Source organism: Hyperolius riggenbachi, chromosome 9, assembly GCF_040937935.1.
Source record: "Hyperolius riggenbachi isolate aHypRig1 chromosome 9, aHypRig1.pri, whole genome shotgun sequence".
In the NCBI taxonomy this organism is placed as follows: Eukaryota; Metazoa; Chordata; class Amphibia; order Anura; family Hyperoliidae; genus Hyperolius; species Hyperolius riggenbachi.
Window position 1 is genome coordinate 126,062,955 of NC_090654.1, and position 18,886 is coordinate 126,081,840.

Here is an 18,886-nt window from a genome sequence, read left to right on the forward strand (position 1 = left end):
CTGACTCAGATCATAAAAAGAAATTGCAACGAGATAAAAACAAGGAACACCAAGAGCCCCAATAGTGTAATATGTACTGGTAAATGGTTACTAGATAGAGTAAATATTAATACTCACAAACCAGGGTTACCATTAGGCAACCACTGTAAAGGCAGGTGGGGAGATTTTCCTGACCCCACTCAGGAATAAGAAGTCGCTCTCTGTAGATGAGAAAAAGGGGGTTCAACCCTCCACCCAGGGTGGACTCAATATTATGCAGGAGAACAGAGGCGCCAAAAGGATAAAAGGAAGCTAAATGAGCTTAAAAACCAAATTCTTGGTAAATAGAGGAGGTAGTGGTGGACTTAACTCCTCCAAGTAGACACACAACGACTGTAGTAAACACAGTCAATATATTTTATTTATGAACTCCAAATATGCAACACGTTTCGCAGGTTTGATCCCGCTTCATCAGGCAATAACAACGGAGCAATAGCATATGTGGTCAGTAGAAGAGCCAGGCACCTCTGTCACAAAGGTCGTCTCTCTCGGAGAGGGGACGACCGTGACCACAAGTTAACTCGAAGGGAGTCACAAGTTATTTTGCGCATGGAGGCAATGGGACCAATAGGTCTCAATGACAGATTGGAACTGTCCTGTTTCTTTGATCCATAGCCTTCCCATGTTCGATGGGCCTGTGATAAATAAGCAACCCCTCCCACATGCCCCCTATAGTTATAGCAGCCCCAAAACCTTTTGATCTCATGTTGATTGATGGCCCTGGGTGTGGATTCAAGTACTAATCGCTCGTCCTACATAGGTGTAATACACACCTCCAGCTCGCCAATAGACGTGCTGGGTTTTCTGCACATGTGGCATGCAAAGGGAAGTGCTAAGGGATGGAAACTCCCCCCTTTGGCATTGACACGAATGGAATAAGTCACCCAATAGTGCCCTATGCTGCATTGGGCACTGATGGTCCGACTCCACTATGTCTTCCTTCTTCATGAATAATGATCTGACCCCATTTTGGATCAGCATATTTTTGTATCTTTTGCATTGCTACATGTGCATTCATTGGGCGAGACGCATTGTGCCCATCACCCCTAGGGCAGCCATTCTAGCTGCAACTTTTCTTCTCTTTCCCCATCTGTTGGGGTCCATCTTTGCCATCCTCACTTATCATGGCAGGCTTTGGCAACACTTTCTGTGTTTATGCTAGGAGCCCGTTTTGTCACTGTACCATGAACTTCGTATTTCCCCCTGTTGCTTTAATTAGGCTGACACAATAGCCTGAAGCTCAATATGTACTGTTTTGAATCCCTACAGGTAAAGAGGGAAGTTATTGGCAGACCTAATAGTCTGGAGGGGAATATACCCTCACTAAAGTTCTCTTTAGGGACTTGGTTTTACCCCCAGCCCCCCCCCCCCCCCCTTTTCTTTTTTTTAGAAGGGTTTGAAATAAGTTGTTTTTTTTTTTTGTTTTTTTTGATAAATATTAAAAAATTGTTTTTATTGAATCTAGGAGAGAAACAAAAGGTGATAGCTAGCTGTGCCACATTAACGTCTCATTGGGCAGATATACCTTTATTTGCACTTTGTTTTAAAATATGCGCAATATGAGTGATTGTATTTTTCAAAAAAGTTTCACATTGGTAAGGATCGTTTAATAATGGTATCTGTCACATTGTACCACTATGCAGGAAAATGCCTATGTATGTTAGTCTGTCACGCAGCATATGTTTGCATGAGAAGCATAATGCTGTTTCCCCTCTCACCATCTCGCCGCTGGACGGCGAGTCTCCACCCCTTCACCCCTAACCCTTTCGTCATCAACTCCTTGCACCAATGACGAGCGTTGGATGCGCAGCTTGTGAACTTCATCTAGGAAGCCGCACCGTCATTCTACAGGACACAAGCACGTGAGCAAGCGCCGGTTTGGTGTGAATTGGCTGTAGTGCCGTCCATCTACCCCCGTGGTCGCCCCGAGCCGTGAGCCCCCCTGAACCATCATCTGCCCAGGTTTGATTAACCTATATGTAACAGATGTTAATGTACTATTTGTGGCATGAAGAGGAAATAAAAGCATTTAAAGTGACAAGTGCCCGATCTACCTCCATGTACAGTACATTCTCCACTTGTTTTCCATTTACTATATATCGGTTGTACGTCCTTTTGCTTACATTGTGAGCCTCAATGCAGGTGTTATTTGGGGTGAAGATCATATTTTAAAGTTGCAGACGCAGGTAAAGACTCCATATCCCTAAGACCATTTGTTATGTACCAAGTGGTTGTGCTTTTCTACAGTGTACTAATTATTTAGATGTTGCCCTTTATTCCAACTATGGAATGTTTGTAAAAAGGAAAAAAAAATGCCTTTGCTACCAGGCATTCTAAACATTCATAGCAAGGTGGCCAGGTAATTTACAGTATCATATCAAAGTGCGGCGGCTTACAGCACAATGCCCAGCATGTGCACTAGTGGTGTATGGGAAAAGTATGATAAAAGATGGACTTTTGATTCAACACATATGTAATAAACAGTATGACCATCTCCCTCCCAAAACATGTGACTGCTATGAAGCCCTTGCCACCCTGTTTGTCCATAACATGACTTGCTTGTGTCCCCCTAACCCCGTGACCACCAGGTGGTTGTACTCAAATTAGGCATCGAAGCAGAGGAAGGGTTCTATAACATGTGCTGTGTGGAGATTTAGGAAATCCCTCAAAGATGCAGGATGGGTAGGGAAGCTGTGCTAAGTTCTGCAGCCCACTCCTATTTATGGGAGAAGGTGCAATTGTTAATCTATACTTTGGGTTGAGACCCTAGCTATGGGGCGGCATAATTTGAAGTTATGCTCTGGGGTCTTTGTGGACACCTTTGTGTGCTCCAAGAAGAAGGTTGGGGTAATGAAATAGGTGGCACTTCACCTGGAAGTGCCTTCTTATAGATATAAACGTCCACCCAGGAGAATGGGCACAGATGTACTGGTGTCCCAGTTATTGTAACCCAATGTGGGATTTTTAAAAAGTATCAAAAGCCACCCGACAGCCACCTGCTTCTTTGGTTTCCCAGCTAAAATGGAGTGTAATCTCGGCCATCAGCATATTTTAATTTTACATTGATCTCAATTAATGAGAAATTTATATGGAAAATTCTAACAAGCCATGTCAGGAGATTCAGAAGAACATCAGTGAGGCCTACTTGAATTTTTCGCTGTGCATCCATTTTTGTCATTGATATGAACCAAAAGGGATGCTTGACAGCAATTCAGATAAGTCCCAGCAGAGCTTTCTGACTGAGGCTCATTTGAATTTGCCCGGATATAAGAATTACAGAAGAAGAAAATGGGTAAAAGAAAAGATAATTGGAAAATACACAAATTACGACCCTGGATGTTGATGAAGACATTTTTTAACACTTCTTTTCGGGAGTAAATGTACTCCTATCTGTTGGTTGAAAAGTACCACTGTTCTATTGAGTAGTGGAAGGAAGGGTAAGGGATTTTACCCAGGTTTATTAGCATTAAAAATGTAGTGATGTAGTTTTTACCTTGATTATTGTCTTGACATGATGTTATGTGCCTCTGTGTCCTGCAGCCAAATCCCTGGAATATGAGAAACTGTGCCGCTGTCGAGATCGATGTCGGGATATCCTGAAGTATGTCAATGAATCAGTGAAGCAGAGGGAGAATGGATATCGGCTGGCAGAATATCAGAAACGTTTGGACACCACATCTCTAGAGAGGAGCAACAATCCACTAGCAGCAGAGTTTAAGGTACGATGGGAAACACTGGCTGCAATATCTGTTATGGATTTTACTGCATGGGCCCCAGCTAGGCTCTAATTTGGCCCGGATTCTTAACATCTTGTTTCGCCAGTAAAATAACCCCTCCTGTATCTTAGCTTAGAGGTTTTCATACCAGTTTGCTTTATGTTATGATATATTTTTTTGTGAAAAAAGTGGGGTACTTGCCCGATTCCCTGCCCTGTGTGACTCAGTATTTTTTTCTGAAAGAAGTTCTGTGTTGCTTGCATGTGATATTTTATGTGACAGTACATAGGGGAAAGACACAACCGGATCAAGTGGTGACAGGATACCATATTTATGCTAGTATGTAAAGTGGGCCTCATCTCAAAGTAGGAAGTCATTTTCTTTACTGTTATTCTGTTCATTTCGGTTTTCAGAACTTGGACTTGAGGATGAAGAAGATGATCCATGAGGGCTCTCTGACCTGGAGGATCACTAATAATAAGACCATTGGTATGTGTCATCTATAAAATATTGTATACATGTATTGGTGTAGACATTTCCCCCAAAATCTCTATGCCTGCATGAAAACAAACCGGATGTGAAAATTAATTGAGGCTCTGGAGTCAGTACAAAAAAAAATCATCTGACTCCAACTCCTCAGTTTATGAAACCACCGACTCCAGGTACCCGATATGGCTCCGACTCCTTGACTCCGACGCCTTAGTCTAATACTTACCATGGATGTAGATTTGGTACAAAAATCATTCGACCTCCGACTCCTTAGTTTATGAAACCTCCGACTCCAGGTACCCAAAATTGCTCCAACTCCGACTCCACAGCCCTGGATGATATAATCAATTATATCTGAAGTTTAATCTCAATTAGGACTTTCCTGCCATTCCAGAGTCTCGTTTCATGCCTAAAAGCTAAAGATAGCAGTTTAAAATTGTTATTGTCTGTGAATCACAACAGTTTTTTTGTAATGTTTTTTCGCTGCAATCTTGAGCTATTGACCTTTTTATTCTGTCCCCTGCACTTAGAAATGTTTCTCTACCAAGGAAGAATTGTATGGCCTGTAATTAGTTATCAGTGAAAGACTGAAGTCCAACTGCAGTGAAAGAATCATTTGCAGCATTTTTATTGTAGGAATGGGACTGTACATACACCTATTTATCTCGCCATGCCATATGTAATTTTAGGTACCCTTAAAGAGAAACTCCAACCAAGAATTGAACTTTATCCCAATCAGTAGCTGATACCCCCTTTTCCTTGAGAAATAGAATGATTTTCACAAACAGACCATCAGGGGGGCTGTGTGACTAATTTTGTGCTGAAACCCCTCCCACAAGAGGCTCTGAATACCGCGGTACTCTGGGCAAACTGCCACAATGTAACAATGTTCACAGACAGGAAATGGCTGTTTAAAGCTGTCTGTAACAGCCAGAGCAGCTAGAAACAGCTACATAACTTGCCCACAGTAACAATGTCACCATGTAATACATGTCAGAATGTGAATCTGGGAGAGGAAAGATTTTACAATGAGCAAACACTGACTAAATCATTTATACATAATTATTGTAAAAATGAAGCACTTTTTTTTATTAAATTATTTTCACTGGAGTTCCTCTTTAAAGGGGTTCTTTCGCGAAAAAAGTAGGCAGTTAAAAAATGTGACAGATGACAGGTTTTGGGCCAGTCCATCTTTTTAAGGGGGATTCTCAGGGCTTTCTTTGTTTTCAACAGCATTTCCTGAACAGCAGTTTAACTGCCAAAATGGCAAGATACCAGCCGGCCTCCCTAATCACTTGCACACTATTATGTCAGTTAGATTTTGCAACTGTTGTTCAGGAAATGCTGTTGAAAACAAAGAAAGCCCTGAGAATCCCCCTTAAAAAGATGGACAGGCCCAAAACCTGTCATCTGTCACATTTTTTAACTGCCTACTTTTTTCACGAAAGAACCCATTTAAAAGAAGTTTTTTATGGGTTATTTCTTTTACACAAATGTTAACTTTTGAAGAAAATGTATTAAGTACAAACTTTAAATTGTATTTATTCTAATGTAATTCTCCATCCAGTGAAGCATGATGGATGTTTGTTAATGCTAAACATGGCTCCATTGCAAAAATGGACTTGTATGGAGAAAGAAAATCGGGCTAGGCAAAGTTTAGTAAGATGCCTAGTAAGCAACCAGTTACATTTAGATTTTAGCTGATGTTAGAACACTTGTACAAAACTGACATCAACCCTGAAGAATATCCAAACTCCATACAGTTAAGCTTTCAGGTGGGAAATTAATCCAGAAACCCAGGACTGAAAGGCAAAAAATGTTGATCACTTAGGCAATTTGAATATCTCTACAATGGGGACAATCATTTGCAATCATAGTGTTTTCTTATCGTTATATGTTTTGTCTTGTCCCTTCTTACTTTCAGATCTCCATGTGCTTCTCTTGGAGGACCTCCTGGTGCTGTTGCAGAAACAAGATGAAAAGCTGGTGCTAAAGTGTCACAGTAAAACTAACTTGGTCTCCACCGACACAAAGCAGACCTTCAGCCCAGTTATCAAGCTGAATTCTGTGCTCGTTCGACCTGTAGCCACAGGTAATGTCTAAAGTACACCAATATGTTAATATGTTAACGCACTATATGACCTCATCACAAACTGCGACATACCCTTTGGGACTAGAATTCTTTACAAAATTTCTCCCATGAGAGGGTAAAGCTGCATTAATTTACCGTATTTTTTTTTTATGAAACCTGCAGTTAGAGTAATATAAAAGCTTCCAAAACTAACTTGCACCTAAAAAAAAAAACTACTAACTTCTTATCTGGCTTGCTTAATTGCTAGCCTCCTATACTGTTTCACTCGATGACCTATTCAATGCCATATCAAGATGTACAGAGGCGCCAAAAGGATAAAATATGCTAAAAAGTTTAAAATATTCAGGTGGCGGTGGTGGACCAGCCACACCAAATCAGATACAATGCTGTCGCTTGAGGATGAGATAATGTATTGAAAAAAAAAATTATCTCATCCTCAAGCCACAGCATCATGTCTGATTTGGTGTGGCTGGTCCACCACCGCCACCTGAATATTTTAAACTTTTTAGCATATTTTATCCTTTTGGCGCCTCTGTACATCTTGATATCAAGTTCTCCACCCTCGGTGGAAGGGTGGTACACCCTTTTCTCTTCTATCTACAGAGAGTGACATCTTAGCCCTGAGTGGGGACAGGCCTGGTCTCCCCACCTGCTTATACAGTGGTTGCCTAAGTGGTAACCCATGTTTGTAAGTATAATACTTATGTTTCATCATTTCCTCCTGTTCCAATACATACAACACTATATTGGGCTCTCGGTTTTCTGCTTTATCTTCCTTACACATTCAATGCCATAATTCTACTAGCTGCATGGTGAACTATTGCACCCTCTACATTACTCCCAGTCCATATTTCCAGTAAAGGACACATCTGTAGCCACTGGGGTGGAGGATGGTGAAAGCAGACTGTGTATCTCTGAAGTGTTGAAGCGGAATCCAGGCATAGCAGTAAATATGAAGTACCAACCTATATTATTAGGGGGGCGCTAAAGGGGGAGGATGGTGCTGTGACGTGTCACAGCACAACAAATAAAAAAAGCATTAAAAACCTTTCATTTAAAAACAAGGTTCGGGGTACTGAACCTTCCTGGCTCCAGATAGTAATTAGAGAATATCCTTGGATCAGCACTGCCAATAATTACCTAGTAATTATAGCCAAGGATGTGCTGCAATACAAGGGAAGCACACAAGCCACCTTTAAAATGCAGAAATAGAATTTGCCATAACTACTTCCTGTGGTAATATATTCTACATTTTAATTACTCTTTGTGAGAGGTAGAGGTGTGAAAGACGCTGGCACTGCAGTCAGTGGACTCCTGTATAGGTGGGAGGGAAAGGAGATGGCTCAATCCACACAATCAGGTACGGATGGGTGAAACTCCAGCGTGCTCAGGCAGCAGTGTGTCTGCATCGGTAGGAAAGAGGAAAAGCGTCGGCACTGCTGTCAATCACAATTTATTGTTCCACAGTAGGCGACATGTAAATACATGCGTACATAAAAACATCATGGTGGAGACACATACCCTGAGGTGGATGGTTGTGGCGTGGTGGTGGGTGCAGAGGGAAGGAGAGCCTGACGGCCGTTTCGCGCTATGCGCTTCTACGGAGGCTGCAAGGGAAGTAATGGGACAGGCGGCCTAAATACCTTTACTAGGCGGCGTGCGGCGTCCTGCCGCTCGGGGTCCCGGGACCCCGAGCGGCAGGACGCCGCACGCCGCCTAGTAAAGGTATTTAGGCCGCCTGTCCCATTACTTCCCTTGCAGCCTCCGTAGAAGCGCATAGCGCGAAACGGCCGTCGGGCTCTCCTTCCCTCTGCACCCACCACCACGCCACAACCATCCACCTCAGGGTATGTGTCTCCACCATGTTGTTTTTATGTATGCATGTATTTACATGTCGCCTACTGTGGAACAATAAATTGTGATTGACAGCAGTGCCGGCGCTTTTCCTCTTTCCTACCGATTTTAATTACTCTTACTGTAAAGAACCCTTTCATAAATAGGTGGCAAAAACATTCTTCCTCCATCTGCAGATTAGTCCCCTAGTCCTTTGCAGAAGCCCATGGACACAAAACGCATCTGCCAAGCTCTTATATTGCCCTCTGATGTATTTATACACGTCAATGATATCTCCTCTGGGTGTCTTTTCTCAATAAACCCAGTTTATCTAACCTTTCCTGAGGTGAGACTTTCCATCCCTCTGATCAATTTTGTGGCTCAGTTCTGCACCTACTCTGAAACTACAAGCTCCCTCCTGTAATGCGGTGCCCAGAACTGAATTCCATATACGGCCTTGCAAGAGAGCTAAGCAGGAACAGTATTATGTTTGCATCCCTAGTTTTAATTTCCCAACATGTTATTTACTTTAGCTGCAGCTGCTTGGCATTGAATACATTATTTAACTTGTTGTCGATGCGTACTCTTAAGTCCCTCTCCAAGTTTGTTGGCCACATTTCTATCCTTTTTTTTTTTTTCTATGTCGCTAGGCCATTAGTATGACCATGGGATTTCATCTGCCATTTACTTGCCCATACAGCTATTCTATCCAGATCCTTCTGCAATATGTCACCTTCTTCCTGTTTGTTGATAATTCTGCACAACTTTAGATCATTTGCAAAAATAGCAACATTACTTTCTACTTCATCTACTATGCCATTAATAAACCAGCACGTTTGGAATCTATTTCTTTTTATTGTTGTTGTTCACTGTGGTTTTAAGCTGACTGGCATTTTTTTTTCTGTCCAGACAAGAGGGCGTTTTTTATCATCTGCACGTCAGAGCTGGGGCCACAGATTTATGAACTGGTAGCAATGACCTCCTTGGAGAAAAATATGTAAGTGTTGCATTCTGTTTTTGTCCGTTTACAGCAACTATGCTGCAGCGTTGCATCTCTTGTTTTTCATTACCATTCCCCCACTTGACATGCTCGACTTTCCAACCCTTTGACTTATATAGAAAGGTTCCATTGAGAGATTAACACATTCAATGACAAATCATCAGGAATCAGGCAAATGAAAAGTCTGTCAGAGTCTCTGCCCCAAGTCACAGACTGTATTTATAATGTTTAGTCAAGAAGACAAAAGCTACAAATGCATTGTAAGTTTTCCTTAGCACATCACATGGTTTGACAAAGCCCTTAGTGAAAATCTCTATTGTTCTTGCAGGAACATCTGATTGTATCTCTTGGCCTCCCCTTTCCATAGAACAGAATAGGTTGCTTAGCATAAAGTGGTGTGTCTGTTCCTTGACTGCCTGGTCCAAATCACCTGAAACGGTCATAAACAATAGTACGAGTTACTGAAATGTAATGTGTGTATGTAGGTTTAGGGGCATTCCCCAACCATCATGACTGAGCTTTCATGCAAAATATATAAAGCCTAAGAAAGTTCCTTTCTGTTCAGTATTATTGTATGACAATGCAAGCAGTAGTCATAAGTTAGAAGTATGCAGACATATAGCACTTTATGCATTCTGCTAGAAAATAGTCTCTTGTTGCTTGTAAGCTGCATACTTGCTGTTTCACTTAAAGGACATCTATCATGAAACATATAAAAATTTAAATGCATGAAAACACATGTACATTTATTCCAGAGTAAAATAAACTATACATTGCTTTTCTCTGAAGTTGCTGTCCGTTACAATAGGTAATAGAAATCTGACAAAAAATCCTACTAGAATGGATCTGTACAAAGATGCCTGCTAGCCTCCCTACCTTTTTAAACACTATCTTGGCAGTAGGGCTAAGAAACTGCTGTTAAGTAAATGCTTTAGAAAACCCTGAGAATCCCCATGAGGAGATGGACTAGTCCAAAACATATCAGATTTTCATTACCTATTGTAACTGATCGAGACATAGTAGAAAAAGTAATTTAAAGGGACTCTGAGAGTACAAAATGCAAAAAAATTATACATACCTGGGGCTTCCTCCAGTTTGATCGCTCCCACGCCACTTTCCTAAGCCTTATGCATCTTCGGTAACAGGTCCCGTCATTTCAGCCAGTTGGCGCATGGGCGTTACGCTCCTCCGTGATCTTCTTCCTCTCACCACTAGGAACATCGGTGTTAAAGCATTGCTGCCTTGCTTGTTTGTCTTTAGTGTTTCTTATATTGTATGACCTACCTCCTACCTGGTTTCACACAGGTGGAAAGAGCTGCTGGAAGAAGCTGTGAAAAATGCAACAAAACACCCATCTATAAAACGTGGAACTATGAGCCATGGAAGGGCAGCATCTGTTGGGTAAGTCTAATTGCTGTATTGTGGCATAAAATTAATCTAAATAATGCCTGGTTCTAATAATCAAACACAAGGATTCCTCACCTCTGCACTGCAGCCTTCTCCCCACTTATAATTTAGTTCCTAAATTAGTGGTCACGTTACCTGTACCCATTGTCCCATAGAGGAGTTTGGATTGCAGCTGGGGCAGGTCGTCATTGTAGTAGCACAGTATTTAGTACTGCAGTTTTACTCCACCAGTGGTGTGGGGGGGGGGGGGGGGGTAGAGACACCATCTAACAGCAACAAAGTTGTTGTTTATTCAAAGGCTGTCTATTCAGCAGTCCAGTGCAACCATCGACATGATTGGCTTGTTTAAATCAAATCTAACACAAGTTAAATAATGATTTTCTCAGCATTACCATACTCTGGGAGGGGGTTGTCAAATGAAGACAACTGTAATGCTGGGAATACATGATACTTTCTGCAGCAGATAGATGGGTTCGATAGATAATTTCCCACATAACCGACCTCACGGTCGATTGGTTTGCCGCTCGATTTTTAATAGATGTGAATGAAAAAGAGAAGAAAACGAGCGGAAGATAGGAGAATCGAGCGGCAAAAACATCGAGCGGCAGAAGCTCATCATGTATTCCCAGCATAACGGGGAGAAAGCATGGTGGGGAGGGAAGAAATTATTAGACTAGCGTTTGAAGAAAGAAGGCCATTTCTGTGGCACCTTAGGATGACTTGTTAGCCTTTGTTACTGTGCAGTCTACTGTGCAGTGTTACTCTGCATTTTATTGCATTCAAAGAGATGCCCAACATTCCAGAAAAGCAAACGCCACATTTTTAGATTTTAAGGACGTCATGGGCAGCACTATATTGTCAACATTTAATGAATAGTTGGCAACCCTGTTTCACGCCCCTTCTCTGTACAGGTCTCCTGTTACCGCTGTACATTTAAAAAACATAGCCACACCAAAATATAAAACCTGTATCCTAACACCATGCCAAACTAGAGTCTGGATTTGGAGTGCCTGTAGGACCTCCCTACAACACCTGGACACATGTTCCTGTTCAGGTTGCAGATGGTCTCCTAAGGGATCTCCTCCCAGACCTGTACTACCGCCAACTCCTGGACAGTCTGTGGTGCAACGTGGTGTTGGTGGGTTGAGTGATACATGATGTCCAAGATGTGCTCAATTAAATTCAGATCTGGGGAACAGTCGGGCCAATCCACAACATCAATGCCTTCATCTTGTAGGAACTGCTGACACACTCCAGCCACATAAGGTCTAGCATTGTCTTGCATTAGGAGGAATCCAGGGCCAACTATACCACCATATTGTCTTACAAGGGGTCTGAGGATCTCATCTAGGTACCTAATGGTAGTCAGGGTCCCTCTGTTGAGCACATAGAGCGCTGTGCGGCCCCTCAAAGAACTGCCACTCCTACACCATTACTGACATACTGCCAAACCGGTCATGCCAGAGGTTGTTGCAGGCAGCAGAATGTTCTCCACGGTGTCTCCAGACTCTGTTACGTCTGTTACATGTGATCAGTGTGAACCTGCTTTCATCTGTGAAGAGCACGGGGTGCCAGTGGTGAATTTGCCAATCTTGGTGTTCTCTGACACATGCTAAACGTCTGCACGGTGTTGGGCTGTAAGTACAACCCCTACCTGTGGACGTCATGGGGTCTGTTTCTGAACGTTTGAGCAGACACATGCACATTTGTGGCCCGCTCGAGGTCATTTTGCAGGGCTCTGGCAGTGTTCCTTCTTGCACAAAGTGGAGGTAGCGGTCCTGCTGTTGATGTCTTGCTAATTGCCTATAATTTCCACCTGTTGTCTATTCCATTTGCACAACTGCATGTGAAATTGATTGTCAATCAGTGTTGCTACCTAAGTGTACAGTTTGATTTCACAGAAGTGTGGTTAACTTGGAGTTACACTCTGTTGTTTAAGTGTTCCCTTTATATTTTTTTTTGAGCAGTGTATACATTTGTAGCAATAGTCCTGCCTCCAGGCTTGTTAATGGAAGTGGGACTATTTAATTGAGTGGAAGTGCACAGTTTAGTGCAAAATGGATGTGATTCAAGGCACAAGCCCCTATTGAGTTAGCTTAACGACACACTAGTTGGTATTACACATACAAATAATTATATCATAGGTTTATTTTCACTTCAGGTTCACTTTAATCGCATGTAAAATGAGAGTTTTTTTTGTACCCTGCCATTTCTCAACATAAAATAGACTAATCCCAAATGATTAGTACAGCAGGTTATTTTGCTGCACCAATGTCCAAACAGCAAGCCATTGCCTAGATAAAGGGACAAACTGATAAATAAAGTTGTAGGTGGATGAATATATCCATGGCAATATTCATCTAATCTGAACTTTGTGTTCTTTTATAATGTTTAGTAAGATGAGGTAAGGGCAAACCAAAGGCTAGGCATACGTATACAGGATAATAATGGGCCAATCCTCAAGTGATCAATCACTTTCCTTCATTCAAACTGTTGCCGACACTATCACTTCCTGTAGCTAGGGAATTGGTGAATGTATTGGTAGGGGATGGCTGTACTATCACATTTTTATAAACCTAAAATCTAGTTTGTTGCTGGTTATCAGGTTCTGATCTATTTTTCTTGTTACTTGGTGTTGCAGTGCGGTGCTGCAGGATTCCGTTGCCATGAGAAGCAACAGTGAGGACCTAACCACAGGTGAGTTGTATGTCCCTAAACAATTTATGTTAATTCACAAATGTCAAGCAGACCGACATGATGGCATTCGGCTCTAGGAAACTTCTTTTATATGTTTAAAAAGGCTTTCAAAAGATGGAAGATTATCTAAAGCAGTCATTTTTAGCCTGGAGTATTTACACCTCTGTGCATACCTTGATCCCATGGCTAGGGGCACCTCTATGACTGCTTCCAATATGGCAGATCATTGACCCACCATCTATGTTTCACCATCCAAACTAGTGGTAAAGTCCAGCATCCCCAACCTCCCTCCAAAGAGTAGCAGCCGTATGTTTGTGCTAAACAGGAGCAGCAATATATCTTTTAGTGTGGGATGTGTTCCCAAGGTGGGCCATCATTGACTTCTCACTAAACTGCTTTGTGAAAAGGATATTCAGAACGGACTGCCAGAGACCCTTAAAAAACAATGACTTATCAATTTTCCGCTCTGTGGTGGAACCTAGTTTCAAGAAACCAAACTCCTAGCGATATACCCAATAAGAAAAGAGAAAGTTGTCTTCTTGAAAATAACTCCCTAATAAATTGTAGATTAATTTTATCACCCATTTGATAAACAAATAATAGATAATCTTGTATCATAATTTAGAATGCCAATATTGTGATGCACATGATGCCAGCTACAGGGAGCGATCCTTGGCAATGGACCCGCTGAAGTCCGAAACAGCTGTCACTGTGTTTTAGATATCGTCTACTATTGTAATTCTCACTGGAGTTGTGTTTTTGAAATGCTGCATGTTTTTTTCACAGGTGATGTAATGTATCTATAATTTATTAGTGAATTTAATTTTTTTAAAAATTCACTTTAAAAAGGACAACTTTTCTTATTGGGTATGCCACTAGACTTTGGCCAGTTTCAAGTATAAGTATTGATTCAATTATGTGATGACAAAGAGGTACAGGGGGCATATCTGACAAATGCCATTATGGTAGATAAATAAGCTATCCATACCAGTGTTGTAGAGAAATAAGCTATCTAAGATTTGCCTGCAGATAAACAAAATTAAAACTGAGTAGCAAGGTAATGACCATTTTCTTTTCCAAAGCTTAAAGAGACTCTGAAGTCTCTCTTTTTCCTGCTTTTGTCTTATAATCCTGTCCAGTATGAATGCCTCAGTGAAATTGCCGCATCCCCGCGGCAGATGACAGATTTATTACTGAGGATTAGCCCTACAAAGTTCCAGGGCTCGCAGGGCTTTACTTCCTCAATGAGGCAGAGCATTAGGCTGTGGCTCTGCCTCCTCCGCAGTCAATCTCTGCAGATCACTGCTTCTCACCGCCCCTCTCAGTCTTCTTTCACTGAGAGGGGCGGGGAGGAGGCGGAGGTCCACGGAGATTGATTGCGGAGAGGCAGAGCTCAGCCTCTCCAGGAGGAAAAGCCCTGCGAGCCAGGGCGGCATGATCTGCGACCTGCAAAGTCTAGAACTTTGAAGGTCGTTTTCTCTCTATTAAATCATTCATCTGCCGCGGGGTGCGGCGATTTCACTGGGGCATTAATGCTTAAATTAAGATTATATGACAAAAGCAGGAAAAAAAGAGAATTCAGAATCTCTTTAAGAGCCACACGGGCATAACCATATCGCTTGTGACCCTCCTCATTGCAGTGGGACTGTGGGGGCCCGCTCCTCCTCCCTCTCCCCATCCACATGCAGTGAAGCACTACGTAAATATATTTACCTGCTCGTGCCTCCTTCTCCTCCTCCTACCAGAAGCCACTTGTTCTATGTTGCCCTCTCTGGCTCCCAATTTCATGACCTAAAGGAGAACAGGAGACCTAATGGGACAGGATCAGTTAAATATTTTTACACTGCGCTCCACTGCACTACAAGGGGGGAGTAGGACCCATATCTCCCGACCTCCCTGGGTGGGGAATGCCCGGTGCTGCAGGGGGCCCCATGGTGATCTGTTTGCTGGGGGGAGGCGCCAACCGGTGTTGTTTTGCCCCTGGAGCCACAGAAGGGGTCAAAGCAATAATATACAATTGTATATGTACTATGTGTAGAATCAGCAGGTGCATTAAAAAGTCACTTTACAGTGCATAACAGGATTTCCAGGCTAGAAGTGCCTAGTATGAATAAACTGAGCTTGGTATGGTCCTCCATATACGGTACCTTAGTCAAGGTAAACAACAATTGATCTTAAATAAGATAGCCAGTTCGATTCCAGTGAAAAAAGGTGTTTTTGTGCTTAGTTTTATTAAACTTGGTTGTAACCCTGAAGGAACTCTCCTCTCATTCTTCAAAAGATGTAAGAAGGCATTAGGCTTTTACAGTATCTATCAAGGACATATCGGCTACAGGTTGACTGACCTTTAAAGAAAGGATTGTGTTTGTTGTGTTAGAGTATTTTGAACATTTCTCTTAATCTGTATAAGCCAAAACATAAGTGCAACATCTCCTATGTAGTCCAGACTGCAGCTTCAAGGTAAGCTTCTGGTTTGTCATGGCAGATAATGGTCACAATGAATACCTGGGTCACACCCATAAACCCGATGTCCTGCTAGAGGAACCTGAAGGAATGGAGGAGGATGAAGCTCAAACACCAAAACAAGTTCCCTTCGCATCAGAGGTGGAAGATGCAGGAGGCGGGTCTGAGGACCAGACAGACATGGGCTACCACTGGCCTTCAGTAACAGTGGGTCTAGCAGAATCTGCCCTGGGGGATGGTGAGTTTTTGATGATAATTTTCTGTTACAAAAATGTAATGACTACCAGCTGAACAGCAGAAACTGAGCATATCAAAGGTTTTAATCAACAGCAATCAAAATCTGATATTCCCCACTTTTTGTTATTGGTGATGTAAGTGGAACTCTTCGCCAACAGATACAAAGACCACAAGATGCTCTCCCTTCCTCTTCACAAGTAAAGCTTTGTACAAGTGCTAGACAGAACCAGAGGCATAGCTAGGACTTTGAGCAGCCGGGGACAAAGACAGTGTTTGCTCTGCAATTCCTTTCCTTCGACAGACCCCCCCCCCCCTGAGTTTCCGCGCAAACAATGGGCGTGGTCATGTATCAGATTGTGGGTGTGGTCATGGAGAGCAGCCCTTTATACAGAGAGCACCTCCTTTAGGTAGCCAAAGATGTATCTCCCTTTAGGTAGCCATAGAGTACTTCCCTTTAGGTAGAACATGAGCCTCCCCCCCCCCCCCCAAGGAGCCAGAGAGCCCCACTGTACCCAGATGGCGGACGGGGGGAGAGCGTGGAGCTGTTACAATTAACTCACCTTTGATCCACGCGCGGTATATACTTTCTATTTCTAGGCATCCCGTATCATGGTGACAGCTTTCCCTGTCATCATAGGGAGCACTATTACCACGATACAGAACATCCAGAAACAGGAAGTATATTTGGAACGTGCATCGGGGAGGTGAGTTCATGCAATAGTTTCAGCTGCGTGCATTCCCCCAACCCATAAAAACAGGCAAACTAGCGGTAGCCACTGAGCGACACCAAATGGCTAGGCTTGGGCACATATGTCCCATTTTGCTCCCTCCCTACTAGTCCAAGATCATCCGAGGGGGCCTTTCTGACGTCTCTCAATGGAACTCATCTGAGCGGGCCTTTCTGGGCTTCTTTGGTCAATAATCTACTGTGTCTACAGCTAACCCGCCCCTTCTGACATTTAAAGATCTGGCACACTGAGGCCCATATGCAATACAATTTTTCACCTGCGTTTTCTCCCGGGGCGATATTTTCACAACTTGTGAATAAAAAACATTTTAAAACACCAGCAAGTAAAAAAACACTCAAAATAATTCACCAACTTTTTGGTACTTTTTAAATTGCAAAGTGCTGAAAAATTAATTTTTCATCTTGTATTTATCTCCTAGGAGAAAACTCAGGAGAAAAAGTTAATTGCATATGGCCCTGAATCTTTCTGAAAAACAATGTGCTTGGTCATTGCTGTCATTTAATGTTTTCTGTACAATTTGTGTTAAAATGGCCTGGGCTGAGGAGTTGGAGTCAATGAGTCAGAGCAATTTTGGGTACCTGGGGTCTGTGGTTTCAATAAACTGAGGAGTCGTTGTTGGATGATTTTTGAACCAAATCTAAAGCCTTTGGAAATATTAGACTAAAGCCCCATACACACACTCAACAGCGGTCTTTTAGGCTCTCACAACTTTTCTTGTGAAACACCAAAAACAATCTCTTGCTATTGTTCAAGCAGCTGATAAGAATGATAAGAGGTCAATTCAACATTTGGATTGACTTCTTATCAGTCTTATCAGCTGCTTGAACAATAGCAAGATATTTTTTTTAGGTGTTTCACAAGAAAAGTTGTGAGAGCCTAAAAAGACCGCTGTTGAGTGTGTGTGTGGGGCCTAAGCAGTCGAGGAGTCAGAGCAATTTTGGGTACTCGTAGTCTGAGTCCGTGGTTTCATAAACTGAGAAGTCGAATGATTTTTGTACCGACTCCACAGCCCTGAAAATGGCGCGTCATGATTACCAGTCATTCATGTTATACCCTGTCTGCTCTGTCTACGTCAATCATGCATGTGCACAGGAAGAAGGAAGAAGCTGTAGAGCTTCAGTAGTGTGTGTACAGGAGTGGCACCAAATAGTCTGTTTGGATGGGTAGACTAGTTCAGACTATTACAGACTAATTTTGCCTTGCCCTAATCATTCTGAAAATTTTCTGAAAATCTATTTGCACTGAACAAAAAAAGTTTAAAGGGACTCCGAGCAGTGCAGAAACTATAGAAAGATGCATATCATTTTAAAGCTCTCTTTCTCCTCTTTTCAATGATATATAAACCGCCGCCCTACGCCTTTTAGTTTTCGCTATTTTTGCATTTGAAATTGCAGCGGCCGCAATTTCAATCGCGAAAATAGAGAAAACTAAAAGGCGTAGGGCAACGATTTAGGTGTTGCCAGAAAGAGGAGAAAGAGAGCTTTAAAATGATATCCATCTTTCCATGGTTACATTGTATTACACAGGGCGACTTTTTCCTAAAGTCCGCAGCTCCATTCTGCTGAATGGAGCTGCTGACACTGGGGAAAGTGTCGTCCCGTGTAATACAAGTAACTATGGAAAGATGGATATCATTTTAAAGCTCTCTTTCTCCTCTTTCTGGCGACACCTAAATCGTCGCCCTACGCCTTTTAGTTTTCCCTATTTTCGCGATTGAAATCACGGCCGCGGCAATTTCAATCACGAAAATAGCGAAAACTAAAAGGCGTAGGGCGGCGGTTTATATATCATTGGAAAGAGGAGAAAGAGAGCTTTAAAATGATATGCATCTTTCCATAGTTTCTGCACTGCTCAGAGTCCCTTTAAATTCTGCCTTGAGGCTTAATTTCATTTAGACCCATGGCTTCATCTCTGACCTTATCTTCAGTCAGAATAAATGATAGTTGCAGCCTGGCAGTTCTGAATCTGTGGTTCCCAAACTTTCTTGGTCCAGTGACCACTCTGAACCATGTCAAATTTTCAAATGAGCCAAGCACCTCCACACACCATTGCCTATTAATTTAAATTTGAACATAGTTAATTACATTATGAGACGTACAGTGCAAATTACATCCTTTTAGTTGTCCATATCCTGAAAATAATTTGATTTAGTTTTGTATAGTGT

General features: G+C 42.3%; 1 protein-coding gene across 5 annotated transcripts in view; it reads left to right on the forward strand.

The window, feature by feature from the left end:
- ARHGEF11 (Rho guanine nucleotide exchange factor 11) overlaps positions 1-18,886 on the forward strand; it is a 259,221-nt gene that overhangs the window by 215,139 nt on the left and 25,196 nt on the right. For all 5 annotated transcript variants that reach the window (XM_068253474.1, XM_068253470.1, XM_068253472.1 and 2 more), the window contains 7 exons: positions 3,580-3,758; positions 4,169-4,244; positions 6,169-6,336; positions 9,079-9,166; positions 10,475-10,570; positions 13,218-13,273; positions 15,759-15,974. In XM_068253474.1, coding sequence (XP_068109575.1) covers positions 3,580-3,758; positions 4,169-4,244; positions 6,169-6,336; positions 9,079-9,166; positions 10,475-10,570; positions 13,218-13,273; positions 15,759-15,974 — 879 coding nt within the window. The remainder of the gene's footprint in view (positions 1-3,579; positions 3,759-4,168; positions 4,245-6,168; positions 6,337-9,078; positions 9,167-10,474; positions 10,571-13,217; positions 13,274-15,758; positions 15,975-18,886) is intronic.